General features: G+C 44.5%; 1 protein-coding gene across 1 annotated transcript in view; it reads left to right on the top strand.

Moving 5' to 3' along the window:
• Positions 1–13,738, top strand: part of KCNH5 (potassium voltage-gated channel subfamily H member 5) — a 235,023-nt gene that overhangs the window by 181,643 nt on the left and 39,642 nt on the right. The window contains exon 10 of the mRNA XM_075926373.1: positions 1,435–1,631. Coding sequence (XP_075782488.1) covers positions 1,435–1,631 — 197 coding nt within the window. The remainder of the gene's footprint in view (positions 1–1,434; positions 1,632–13,738) is intronic.

The raw sequence follows: 13,738 nt of genomic DNA, 5'->3' as shown, positions 1-13,738 counted from the left end.
TGGAGTCTTCATCCCTAGAGGTGTTTAAGTCTCGGCTTGACAAAGCCCTGGCTGGGTTGATTTAGTTGGGATTGGTCCTGCCTAGAGCAGGGGGCTGGACTTGATGACCTTCTTAGGTCTTTTCCAGCTCTATGGTTATATGATTCTATAGAACTGTTAAAAAGTACCTGAAAATAATCAGATATTTACTTTTGTCTTAATCTAAATTGTAAAGTCTTCAAGGCAGGAACAAGCTCTTTATAAAATGACCATCCAAGTAAGAGATTCATCCTGATTGCATTTTGGGATAATACTGTAATATATATAATATTTAATCTAGAAAAATCCCTTAATCTAATTGTTAGCTGAGCTGGTCAAATAGCAGCTAATCATATTGTCAAATACTACTAAATATAAGTGTGATATTCAGTTTACTTGTGGGTCAAATTTTCATTGGAATAACCATTAGAAGTTCTTGAGAATGTTCACAAATTTCTAAAATTTCACACATTTTAGAGCAGATGATTGTATGGGTGAAAACATACCACACAAGCTCATTACACATTATTTACCATTTGTTAGTCTCCTATTAGAAATAAAATGTTATTCAATTAGGGAATAGAAACAGATGCCCAATTAATGCAAGTAGTTACGGGCAACAAATAGTTAGAAAATTATTTGTCAGAACTATTTAGTGAATGCAGATGAACAGCAAGTTAATTCGTGTAAATCAGGATCTATATTTGAATGATTTGCTAGTCAAAAAGTTAATTTTTTTTAGCAAATATTATTCTCAATTAATAGTTTGATCAGCTTTTATTGTTAGATACTTCAGTAAGACCCAGATTCAGCAAAGCACTGAAGCATGTGCATAACTTTAACATATGCTTAAGGGTAAAATTTTCAAACACCTCCCAACCAGTTTTTAAAAGGAGATTAATAAGGTTTATTTTCAAAAGTGACTTAGGCACTTAGGAACCTAATACCAGGTCTACCCTAGACCTTGAAGGTTGGTTTAAGGTATGCAACTTCAGCTACATAGAATACATAGCTGGAGTCTGCTTATCTTAAGCTGAGCTTGGTGCTGTCCTCACTGTGGGAGACCTATGAAGTAAATACTCCTATAGGCTTCCCTTACTCCTTGCAACTGTAAGGAGTACAGACACTGGCCAAAGCTGCCCTCAGAATTCGATTTACGGGTCTATACTAGACCCACTAAATCGAATACCAGAACATTGATCCCTGGTGTGGCAAATGAAGATGGTGCCCTAAGTCTCAATCAAAGAGACTTAGGCTCCTAAATTTATTTGGACAGAGCAGTGCCTGAATACCTTTAAAATATGGGCTAAATTCAGAATAATTGGGAACTGAAGAAAATTTGAGGGAGCAGATAATTCGTTTGCTGAAGAGCAGTGTATGTGTATGGTTTAATAAATATGTCCTGCTCTTTTTCAGGCAAAGGTGATGTGTTTGGTGATATCTTCTGGAAGGAAACCACTTTGGCCCATGCGTGTGCCAATGTCCGAGCATTGACATACTGCGATTTACATATTATTAAACGAGAAGCCTTGCTGAAAGTTCTGGACTTCTATACAGCTTTTGCAAACTCCTTCTCGAGGAATCTGACACTCACCTGCAATCTGAGGAAACGGGTAAGGTGCTTGGTCTAATTTTTACCATTCCTAGGGGGAAAGTGATTGAGAACCCCCCACATAGTCCATGTGCCAAATACCAATCCCAAATTTAGTCATGATATTATCAGGACAGTGCAGATTAACTAAATTTGCAATAAAAGCTGTGGCTGTTCCTTAATGGTGGCTTGGTAAAAGCTACCTGTAGATTTGGAGCACAGAGTATCTGTTCCTTTGCACAATATATAAGGCTGTGTTTTACGGTCCAATGGAAGCCAAATGATTACTTCTTCAAAGATTTCCAAGGTGAAGTTCATTCCCCAATGTACAAAGATCTAGGTCAGAGGCCAGGCTGATGGGACATGGACCAACTAAGAGGAATTTATAGATGTGAAATAAATAAATTGTACTCAACAAAAGCAGTATGTTAATATCTGCGCCTCTTTCTTACTCAGTTTAGAATTTTAATAGGGGGAAGGTTAATAAAGCTTGACAGTGATTTTATGTTCACAGCTCTCTTTTTTTCTTTTAAACCCGCCTGCTCATTTTATAATCAATCAATAAAACTCACTATTCATTAGTCACTTCAAAGAACACTCCATCTGAAAATGAATTAGATATAAAGATGTAGCTGGAAAATAAGTTAACAGATCCTTTAATTCACATTGCAACTGCAAAAATTTAATCGTTATGGAGATATTTCTAAAGATTGATGAGGCTCATACACATTTGATTTGCATAGAGAAATCTAATAACAGTGATTTATAGATTATGAAGCATTAACTGAAATGGTTTTACAGCTGAAATGGATTTTTTTTCTGTAGCTGCACCTAAGGCATCTCATCTGAAGTTACTGAAAGACTGCCGTGATGTTTTAAAGACAATTGAGCCTTAGGAAAAAAGAGAGCTCAATGCGTATAGTAAAATAGGAATTGCCCAGCCAGAACAGACTGGTGGCTTATTGGGCCTAGTATCATTCTGGCAACAATAGCTTGTACAAGATGCTGCACAGAGAGAATTAGGGCTTTCTAGTGCTGTTAAGGCAGTCAGCAAAGTACAAGATGTAGCGGAAGTGACTCACCTGGGGAAAAGTTGGGAGAGGATAGAATGGGCCTACAAATGCCACCCAATCTGAGAGAGAAAGCCCAGTAAAAATCCAGTTTAGGTTCAAGATTGTTATCTTACCATCTTTTTGTAATTCTCACCTTGGTACCTGCAATGTGCCATGAATAGCAAGTACAGAGCTGAAAACTCCGCTCTAGAACCTGGGCGGAACCAGGATGGTTCTGGGACCAGAGAAGAAATGCTAGAAGGCATTTTCAGGGGACAAGCTAATACAATTCATGCCGTGTTGAAACCTACATTTTGCTTTTTGCTTAAACTAAGGCTCTTTAGAGGCGGGTAATTGATTAATCATGTAGTCAATACAATTTGTATCAACTAAATGATTAGTCGATAAGGAAAGGTGCTCTGTGCTGGCTTGCACTGGTCCAGGAGCTACCTCTGCTGCAGCTCTGCAGTTTAAATCTAGTAAGATCCGGGCTGCCTGTGCACCTGCCTGGCTCTTACTACATTTAAATTGCAGAGTCGCAGAGGTCCTGGTCCAGCATGAGCCAGGACTGTTCAATTGCGGCTCACACCTGGTCCAGCAGTCCCTGTTTGTGGCAGCCCGGTTTGGCCGTGGACAAAGAGCAGCTCGTGTCAACAGGGGGAGAGGGAAGCATTTCCCCACCGTGACCCCCCACAGACAGAGGCTGCTTTGCGGCAGCCTCCCACTGCCTCCTTTAAGCTGACTCTTCCCAGCACCAGCTCCTATTTCCTCCCTCCCCTTGCTGCCTCTGATACAGCAAGTAGTTAAGTACTCAACTCGACTACCTAATAAGCATAGGCTTATTGGGTAATCGAGTACTCGACTACTTGCTTACATCCCTAGCTTAAACTAGCTTACTGAGACGACACTTCTTCTCTGGAGCAATGCCAGAGCTGTGCATTACCAAAAGCAATATGGATGTTTGGCTGACAAAACAGTGGATTGCAATTCTGCTATTCACATAGTGCAATGCAGAACCAAGCTCCCTGCATGCTCATCCCTAGGGACCAGGAGATGCAGTCTGGGGAAGGCCAAAAGTGTGGCCACCTGGATAACTTAGACATGGATCCTCTGTGTTACAGCCGCAGTGGTTACTATTCAGGGCTGTAATAATGGAAGTGGAATGCCTATGTACCCACTGGGCCCAGCAATGGTAAAGGTGGGAGAATTCTTTTCACTGGCGGAGTTACCCAGGACACAGCCTGGTATTTGGACTAAGTGTCGAAAGGGAAGATTTGTGCCCTGAAGATTTTCTTGCAATGGGAAAAAGCAAAGAGGAGCTGAATTTCCTAATGAAGCTTATAAAGAAAGATATGTAGATTGGCTTTCACAGTACAGGAGAAATCTCTCTTGGGTTCATGGGACACCAGTAAATACAAACGGATTGGCAGTAAAAGTTTGTGAAGAACAGATCATGCATGATATCTGTCGCTAGCTGCTCAACACTCAGGAACTAGGTTTGAGCAGTGCTGAGACACTCAGTCTGATGTAGGGATTTCCTGTGCTTCATTCCTAGGCACTAACTAGATTTTTATGCTCTTAGGTATTATACCCCGATCCAACATGTTTTTAATTAAGTGACTTCAGTGGGCATTTGATCAAGCTTCGCTGGCAGAAGATTTTTATGCTTCTCATTGTGTTCTATTGTAGAGGTAAAACTGCTAAATTACAGGTTCATTTCTTAGGCCTAGTCTACACTACTGTAGGCCATCAATCTAAGTTACATAACTTCAGCTATGTGAATAAGGTAGCTGAAGTCAACATATTTTGATTTACTTACTGCAGTGTCTTCACTGTGGAAAGTTGATAGCTGACACTCTCCCATCAACTCCACCAGCACTTCTCATTATGGTGAAGTATCGGAGTCGATGGGAGAGAAATCGGAGGTCAGTTTATCATGTCTGTACTAGACACGATAAATCGACCCCTGCTGGATCAATCACTTCCCGTCAATCCATCAGGTAGTGTGGTCATGCCCTTAGAAAATAAGACCCTAACTATTCAAGAAATAGTCCCATCACATTGGCAGAAATAGTCAATCAGGTTGCAACAGACCGGACTTACGGAATTGCACTGTACAACAGCAATTTGTGCTGTAGTCATTTAAACTGAATGGCAAGAAAATTGCTTTCTCTTTTAACTGATTTTAATAGAAATGCACTAAGCACCTTTTTTATTTAATCATCACTTTCAAGAGTCACTGTTTAATTGTAACAGTCATATACCACTGGCTCTTCTCTGCTTCAGAAAATGATTGTTTGTTCTCACTGTAGCAAACGCAGAGGTACAGAGAACTGTTCTCCCATCTGGTTTATTGCTTTACACACTCACATTTCCAGAGCACTCTTTGCTTCAGCAAGCATTAAGATGTAGTCCACAGACAGTACAGCAATTTAGGCATTTAAAAGGCTAATAAATTAGTAATAGTACTAAGCATGAAAGGTTAGTTCCACATGACAAGAAAAAAGACAGGCACATTGAAGTGGAGAAATAATGTTTTCTCACTCCCCAGTAATATCCAGAGACCTGGCATGTTGAATGACCTATTTAGCAGAGCTGTGCAGCGTGCTATTACCAACTCAAGATTTTTTTCTGGTAGGTGGCTCATCCATCACAATAAATGTATGGCCCATAAAGTGGCTGCTCGCTTTTCAACCTGCAACGATCTCTTCTGTTCAGAAAGGCAAAGCGACTTTTAACCTATAATTGCAAAGGGTTGTGTAATATGCCAGGTTGGGTATGGGCACTGCAGGAAGTGTCGGACCAGGGTGAATTGCTTAAAACCAGGGCTACTGATACCCTAAGACTGGAGTTCTTCCCTATAAGGCACCAAAACAGTTACACAGAGCACTTCAGCTGCCATCCTAGCCAGCAAGAAGTCTCACAAGCAAAACCCCTTAGATACCCCAGTGTTCCCTGTGGCACAGCCAGCGCTATCTCTGACACAGGTGAGAAGTTATAAAACCCAATCTCACCAACTCTGAACAGGTTCTCCCAATCCCAAAGGACCAGTCACCATCCCAGGTCAATTTATACCTCGGATCTTACCTAAAAGAGCATGCTGAGCCAGTCCTTTAGAAACTAAAATCTAAAGGTTTATTAATAAAAGAAAGAAAAGGTTGAGAGTGAGATTGTTAAAGAGAATACATTACACACATCAGTCACTAAGTTCTTGACACAGGCTCTTAGCAGAGATGTAACAAACTGCAAGCTTAAAAGTCTCTGGTGTATAGCCTATATCAGGATAGCTCCACGAATCTTTCTGGGCCCTCTGTCCTTACCAGTGTGGTTCTAGAGTGAAGTGCAGGAGTGAAGACAAGATGTAGGAGTCTTGACTCCCTCAGAGACCTAATGGGCAGAATCCCCTGAGATGCTAACGTGAAGGGGAAAGGAGTCCAGGACAGCTGGCAATATTTTAAAGAAGCCTTATTGAAGGCACAGAAAGAAACCATCCCGACGCGTAGCAAGAGGGACAAACCTGGTAGGAGACTGGGGAAATCCTTGGTGAACTTAAGCACAAAAAGGAAACTTACAAAAAAGTGGAAACTTGGACAAATGACCAGGGAGGGGTATAAATGTATAGCTCGAGAATGCCGTGGGGTTATCAGGAAGGTGAAAGCTCATTTGGAATTGCGACTGGAAAAGGATGTGAAGGATAACAAGAAATGTTTCTACAGGCATGTTAACAAGAAGAAGGTGATCAGAGAGAGTGCGGGGCCCTTACTGGATGAAGGAGGTAACCTAGTGACAGATGATGTGGGGAAAGCTGAAGTACTCAATGCTTTCTTTGCCTCTGTATTCATGGACAAGGTCGGCTCCCAAATTAATGCACTAAGTGACGCAAGATGGGATGAAAATGGACAGCCCTTGGTGGGTAAAGAACAGGTTAGAAACTATTTAGAAAAGCTAAAGGTACACAAATCCATGGGCCCGAACTTAATGCATCTGAGGAGTGCTGAGGGAGATAGCAAATGTCATTGAGGAGCCTTTGGCCATTATCTTTGAAAAGTCGTGGAGATCGGGAGAGATCCCGGATGATTGGAAAAACGCAAATGTCATACCCATATTTAAAAAAGGGAAGAAGGACGATCCAGGGAAGTCCAGGCCAGTCAGTCTTACCTCGGTTCCTGGAAAAATCGTGGAAGGGATCCTTAAGGAATCCATTTTGAGGCACTTGGAAGAGAGGAAAGTGATCGGGAATAGTCAGCATGGATTCACAAAGGGCAATTCGTGCCTGTCCACTCTGATTAGCTTCTATGATTAGGTAACTGGCTCTGTGGACATGGGAAAGTCAGTGGATGTGATATACCTTGACTTTAGCAAGGCTTTTGATACGGTCTCCCACAATATTCTTGCCAGCAAGTTAAGGGAATGTGGATTGGATAAATGGACGGTAAGATGGATAGAAAGCTGGCTAGAAGGCCGGGCCCAGCGGGTAGTGATCAACGGCTCGATGTCAGGATGGTAGTCGGTTTCTAGCAGAGTGCCCCAAGGTTCGGTTCTAGGACCGGTTTTGTTCAATATCTTTATTAATGACCTGGATAAGGGGATGGATTGCACCCTCAGCAAGTTTGCAGATAACACTAAGTTAGGGGGAGAGGTAGATACGCTTGAGGGAAGGGATAGAGTCCAGAGTGACTTAGACAAATTGGAGGATTGGGCCACAAGAAATCTGATGTGGTTCAACAAAGACCAGTGCAGAGTCCTGCATTTGGGACAGAAGAATCCCAAGCATTCTTACAGGCTGGGGACCAACCAGCTAAGTAGCAGTTCTACAGAAAAGGACCTCGAGGTTACAGTGGATGAGAAGCTGGATATGAGTCAACAGTGTGCCATTGTAGCCAAGAAGGCTAATGGCATATTAGGGTGCATTAGGAGGAGGTGTTTAGGTCTCGGCTTGACAAAGCCCTGGCTGGGTTGATTTAGTTGGGATTGGTCCTGCCTAGAGCAGGGGGCTGGACTTGATGACCTCCTGAGGTCTCTTCCAGCTCTATGGTTCTATGATTATATGGAGGCATCCTCGTGATGCTTCTATAATTTTACCCATGCGGAGGGAAAGTCCATTCCTGTTCTAGGTGCTGGTGCCTCCCAAAATGGGCTGATCACATGAGCCACAAACCAGTTTCTGTCTCTTTTAGGCAAGGAGCCATGTACTCCCAGCTGTGTCCTTCTCAGGCAAGGGGCCACTGTGTGCTCCCCAGGTGTCAATTGGCAACCCTTAGGAGTCATTGTTCATGCAGTATTAAGCATCCGCCCCTCCCGGCAGAAAACATTTAAAATATCAATACAAAGCCCATATTCATAACTTTACACACACAGATTGTACAAATACATGAGTAGCCTAGACAGGGTCAGCAGAGCATAAGCTTTCATTTGACATCCCCCCCTTTCCCACTTCACACTGAATTTGCGGCAAACACATGCGGGTGCAACAATGATCTGCCTATTCACATTAAAGTCCAATAACATGACAGGTTTCAGCATCGTGTGTGTGTGTGTGTGTGTGTGTGTGTGTGTGTGTGCGTGTGTGTGTGTGTGTGTGTGCGTGTGCGCGCGCGCCAAAATGCTCATGGGACATCTAAAATCACTAATGCAGACAGCAAGGCAGAATCAGAACATGGAACTTTTTTCAGAATAAATAAATTAGAGATATTCTTGACAACCGCATTGAGATCCATGTCCATCTCAAAAAACTGAAGGTTAAAGAGCAGCACTTGGAAGGATCCAGCAGTTACTGACTTCTGATATGGGAAAGAATAATTATCATTATAATTCATGATCTCAACTTTTGAGAATCTGCACTCCTTGAATTAGGGCTTTGTTTTACAAAGTGTGGCCCGTGGAACTAGCATAGCAATCAGACCCTGGCACGTGGAGTGCAGAAAAATTACTAGTAAAGAGTCAAACGCATAAAATAGAACCTACTATTGAAGGCCGAAATTTTACAAGACCTGTTTTGAGTCAGCAAAGAGGTTCCTGCAAACAAATAGTTCAAATGTTTTTAAAAGTATAGGTTTCCAGTCCATGCTACTGCTTCCACATATACCGACCATACGTCCCAGATTTTACGGGACTGTCCCAATTTTAAATACTCTTTCCCAGTGTCCCCATCAAGTAGGGAAATTTCCCGGAAAGCCCTGCTGGACATTTCACTCCTTAATGGAGACACTGGCGTGTGGGGCAGAAGCGACTGAGAAATGACTCTGTGCACTGCCATTTCCCCCTAGCACAGCAGCAACAGCCTCCTCTTCTCCCCGCCCCCCTTCCACTCCGCAGAGCACATAGGTATCTCCACTGGAGCTTTGCCGGCAGGCAGCCAGGCCAGATTCCTATGGCACGTGGTTTCCAGTCACTCTGCCACCCACTGGCCCACCACTGCACAGCCTCCTCCCTCCCCCTGCAGGACTGCCTCTGGCACGTGGAGCTCCCGATCTGGCTGTGCCACCTCCTCCAAGCCACTTGTTGGTACAGCAGCTGCTGCTGCGGGGGCTGAGTGGGTCCAAGGCATAACCTGGCAGAGCTGCTCCCGGACTTCTGCGCCTTGGAGCTGCTGCCTCAGCCCCGGCAGGGACCGCACAGAGCCCAGCTGGGGCGCAGCGTGGTGGGTCATGCTTGGGCTCAGCAGGTGTGCTCCGTGCACTGCCGCTCTCTGTCCCTCTCCTGATGGGGGAACAGCAGTGAGCCTGGTCTGCCGAGAAAGGTCAGGGTTTCTTCACACACACACCCATGCCCTCCGAGTGGGGAGCTAGAGCTGGTACTGCAACCTCACAGCTGCGCTGGGATCCCCACTGTGTGTGCGGGGAGGGCTGAGCTACTTCCCCCTTCCCACCGTGCTGTCCAGAGGCCTTCCCCACTGCAAGGGGGTGCAAAGCCAGGTAAGCATCCCCCCCTCATGCCCAGGCCCCCATACCCCAATCCCCCTTACTTGCTTTCCTTTCCCCGCCAAGACTCCACAGCCCAGCCTGCTCCAACACCCTCCCTTGCTCCTGCACTCTGCCTCCTGGCCAGACACCGCACCTCCATCCTGCGCCTGCACCCTCCCTTCTGGCAAAAAACTCTACCCCCCGTCTGCTTTTAGACCCCACCTCCCACCCAGATCTTGCACCTGATCCCTATTCCACACTCTGGCAGCCCTGTCCTGCACATTGAACCCCTCATTTTTGTCCCCACCCCAGAGCCTAACTAACTCTGGAACCCCAGAAAAGTAAATCTGATCTATGGAAGGCCTGAATCTCAGTCCTCCCTGTCCCTTCCCCTCGCCCCATGGGGCTGGAACATCAGAAGAGTGAGGTGTCTCAGTTGGGGACCACAGCAGTGAGAGTTCGTGGCTTTTGGAGTATTTTTTGCTTCTCATTTGTGTGGTCCCCAACTGATTTTTTTTTTTTTTTTGCGCGTCAGTGGCCCCAAACTCAGAGACATTTCCCCACTCCTGCCATAAATAAAGAAAACATTGAAATCTTTTGTGTTGGACACAAATTACTATTTTACATTATTTAAAATGCAGTTTGATAAACTAACATGAGAAAGTTAAAATGCTTAATTGGTTTTATAATTTAAATTAAACCGTTCTCCCTAGCTGAAGCACTAGCAAAATGGCTCAGGTGTAATTAATGGTATGTTTCCATTAGCAATTGGTGGTCCGCGGAAAGGCTTACTGTGAGCCAGGTGGTTCACAGGCCAAAAAGTTTGAGAACCACTGAAATAGAGGCACCCCCGGCCTTCGTCCCCCAAGTTAATACAATGTAAGGTAGGTTAATGCAATTGCAGTATAGTTGCCCCTGTGGGGCCCAAACCTATCCCTATTGGTAGAGAATGGTAGGACAAGGTCTTAGAGGGGTCACATGACATCCTTTACTTCCGGTCATGTGTCCACCTTCACCCCCGAAGTACTACCTCCAGGGGTAGGATTTCCTGTGGCAGGTGAACCTGCATCAGGTTAGAACTTAGTGTGTGGGGCTGCTGCCTGAGGCTAACTGAGCTCCGTGCTTAAAGGGACCCTACCCCCACCCCAGACAGACAGTTCTCAGGGTTCCCCGCTTGCTTGTCTATCTCGATGAGGGACAGCAAAGCAGTCCTGTCTCAGAGTGCCCTGAGTGCCCGCACTCGGGACACCACAGCACTCGGCCACATGGAGCCAGAGCTGCCCCAGGGCACGCTGGTGCATCTCGTGGGGTCGTTGCCATCAGCCTGGCTGCACTTGCTGCAGGCTGCCATCCAGGAGGGTCCATTGGGGGGCTGTCAGGATCCAGGAGGCCCTGAGGGAGAGTGTCCACCCCGAGGAGCCCTCAGAGCCTCCCCGGTCCTCCTCACTGGGGGCTCGTACCCCATTCCTCCCTTATGTCCTTCCACTTACCCCTCCCTAGCCCCCTTCCTGATATAAAATAAAAGACACATATGTTTAAAAATAAAAACTGGGTTTATTGAACAAAACTGGGGGAGGGGAGAGATGAACATCTGGGGAGACTGGGAAAAGGAGGTGGGAGAGGGGAAGAGAGAGGGTGGGAAAGGGGAGGGGGAAACCTGGGAGGAGGGAGCTGGAAGGGGGAAGCAAGGGAAGAAGGAGGAGGGGAAGCTCAGGGTCAAAGTTGGGGGGTCTCGTCGGATGAACTTGACTTTCATGCTAACCTGCTCCTGGGTTTGCATGTGGCCTTTGGTGGCCAGGCTGGCAGCTATCCTGCCGTACACGGCCGCATTCCTCTGTCTAGTGTGGAGATCATGGACATTGGGGGTCATCCCCCACAAACCTGAATGAGGTCCATGATCTCCACCCTGGACCAGGAAGGCGCCTGCCTTCTCCAGCCCCTGTCAGGCTCCTGGGAGCTGGCAGACTGCTCCTGGGGAGTGATGGAGGGCTGGCTGCCAGTGGCTTGCTGGCTCATGTTTTGGGGCCACTGGGTCAGGGGCCCAGGTGGCCACTGCTGGCTCTGGGCTGGCAGACTGGGAGCTGGCACAGGCACTGTGGCCAGGGTCTACCCCTTTAATGGCTCCGGGGCTGGGGGAGAAGAGAGTAAGTTTTCCTGGTTGTGCCCAGAGTGGCCACCAGGGCTCCCTGGGAAGGGATAGAGGCTCCCTATTTCGAATTAAGTGTCTACACAGCACTTAATTTGAAATAGCTGTTTCAAATTTGGTGTTACTCCTCATAGAATGAGGTTTGCCAAATTTGAAATAAGGACTCCACTATTTCGAATTTATTTCGAAATAGTGGTTTGCCTGTGTAGACACTATTAAAGTTAATTCGAAATAACAGCAGTTATTTTGAATTAACTTTGTAGTGTAGACATACCCTCTGGCACATTTACTGTTAGAATGTGTGTACAGAGAATGGGGCACAGGAATGCAAAGAGAGAGAGAAAACATTTAAGACAGTTAGACTGTCTTATTTACCTGAACATCCTCAAATTGTATAAATTGTCAGAGCTCCACATGATCCATTGTTTTTCTCTTTAGTGGAAAGTAGAACAGTTTCTTTTAATCAGTACTCCACTTTTAGCTTGTGGTTTTTAATGAAGAACAATTATATTTATTTGAGTTAAATATATGCATCCTTTCAAAGTGAGTTTCATATTAAGATCTTTGTTGATATCCACATGCTTGTTAATTTTGGAGGCTTTCCTGAATGCAAAGTAAGGCTATGTCTATACTGCAGCATTATTTCGGGATACAGATGTATCCTAACATAGCTATTCTGCGTCTTCTGAGCGCACCTGTTATTTTGAAATCTAATGGGTTCACTATTCTGATGTCCTTGTAAGCCTCATTCCACAAGGAGTAAGAGATGCTTTGGAATAGCGATTTAATTCTAAATAAATGCTGTGAAGACAGCGCCAAATTTTAAAATAAGCTATTTCAAAATTGATTCGAAATAAGCTAGGCAATTTGTGTAGCTCAAACTGCATAGCTTATTTCAAGCTACGGGTGCAGAGCTAGGGACACACCCTAAATGAGCATGTGGATTTAAAAACACATCAGAATCGGGGAGCACAGAACTATATAACCTTGAGAGTTCTTGTATAATTCCATCTGCTTAAAAGTGTCCTGCAGATTTTGACACTTTTACGCATTTGTTGTAAAAAATCATTCAGCATCGCAGCTGTCGTCTTTGCCAACAATTGTTCTCACTTTAGTCAGAACAAGTTTTGCAATTTATAAGGAGCCTTTGTGTTGTGAGTTTATTCCACTTTTCAAGTAGATTCTTGAGTAGCTTTTCAGTGGGAATCTGTCACTGAAGAACGTATCATGCAGTATGTGGGCTTCTTCCCTGACTAAAGGGTTCAGAAGATATTACCTTTGAGACTAAGATCAAACTAGTGGTCTCACTTTGGGTTAAATGCGACAGCAACTTTTGGGATGAGGCATTAGCTAAATACAGTTTAATGTTGGATGACTAATACTTTACATTTTGTGTCACTCCCCCATATGTGCATCTTCAGGGTTTTTTTTAATGAAATATTGTAAAGATGTTGAGGGATTTTGCCACCCGTTTGGCCTTGGGAGGACATTACCAAGAAGTATATTAAATATAAACTATGGTGGTAAACTGTAAAAACTTGCCACTTTTCCCCTTAAATTAGTGCAGTTTCCAGAATATTCATTCATACATGCTGCAGACACTACAGGAAGGTTATTTAGGTCAGTTTGTGAGCCCCTCATTTACATTACAGCAGTTGCTCAGGTTTAGCCCTGTTAAAATTGATGGGGTTTTGCAGTCTGGCCCTTATATAATTCATGGACTTAATGAGCTTTACTATGTCTGAGAGAAGCTGATTGGTGAGTCCTTAGGAACTTGCTGCTTGTCCTGTAATAGCGATTCCTGTTTGTGGTTTCACTGATGGTGACCAAAACAGAACCCAGATTTGGGGCATCCCTGGGTCTTAATGTCCACGTTCCAACCTCTTTCTATCCCTGTTCTCAGAGGAATACCCATGTTAGTCTGTAACTTTAAAAACAATGAATAGTCATGTGGCACCTTAGAGACTAACAAAATATATATGCTAAAGAGGGGTAGCCGACTTAGTCTATAACTGGAAAAACTTAAAAA

Source organism: Pelodiscus sinensis, chromosome 4, assembly GCF_049634645.1.
Source record: "Pelodiscus sinensis isolate JC-2024 chromosome 4, ASM4963464v1, whole genome shotgun sequence".
Taxonomy (NCBI): domain Eukaryota; kingdom Metazoa; phylum Chordata; order Testudines; family Trionychidae; genus Pelodiscus; species Pelodiscus sinensis.
This window is presented reverse-complemented; position numbering and strand designations above follow the sequence as displayed.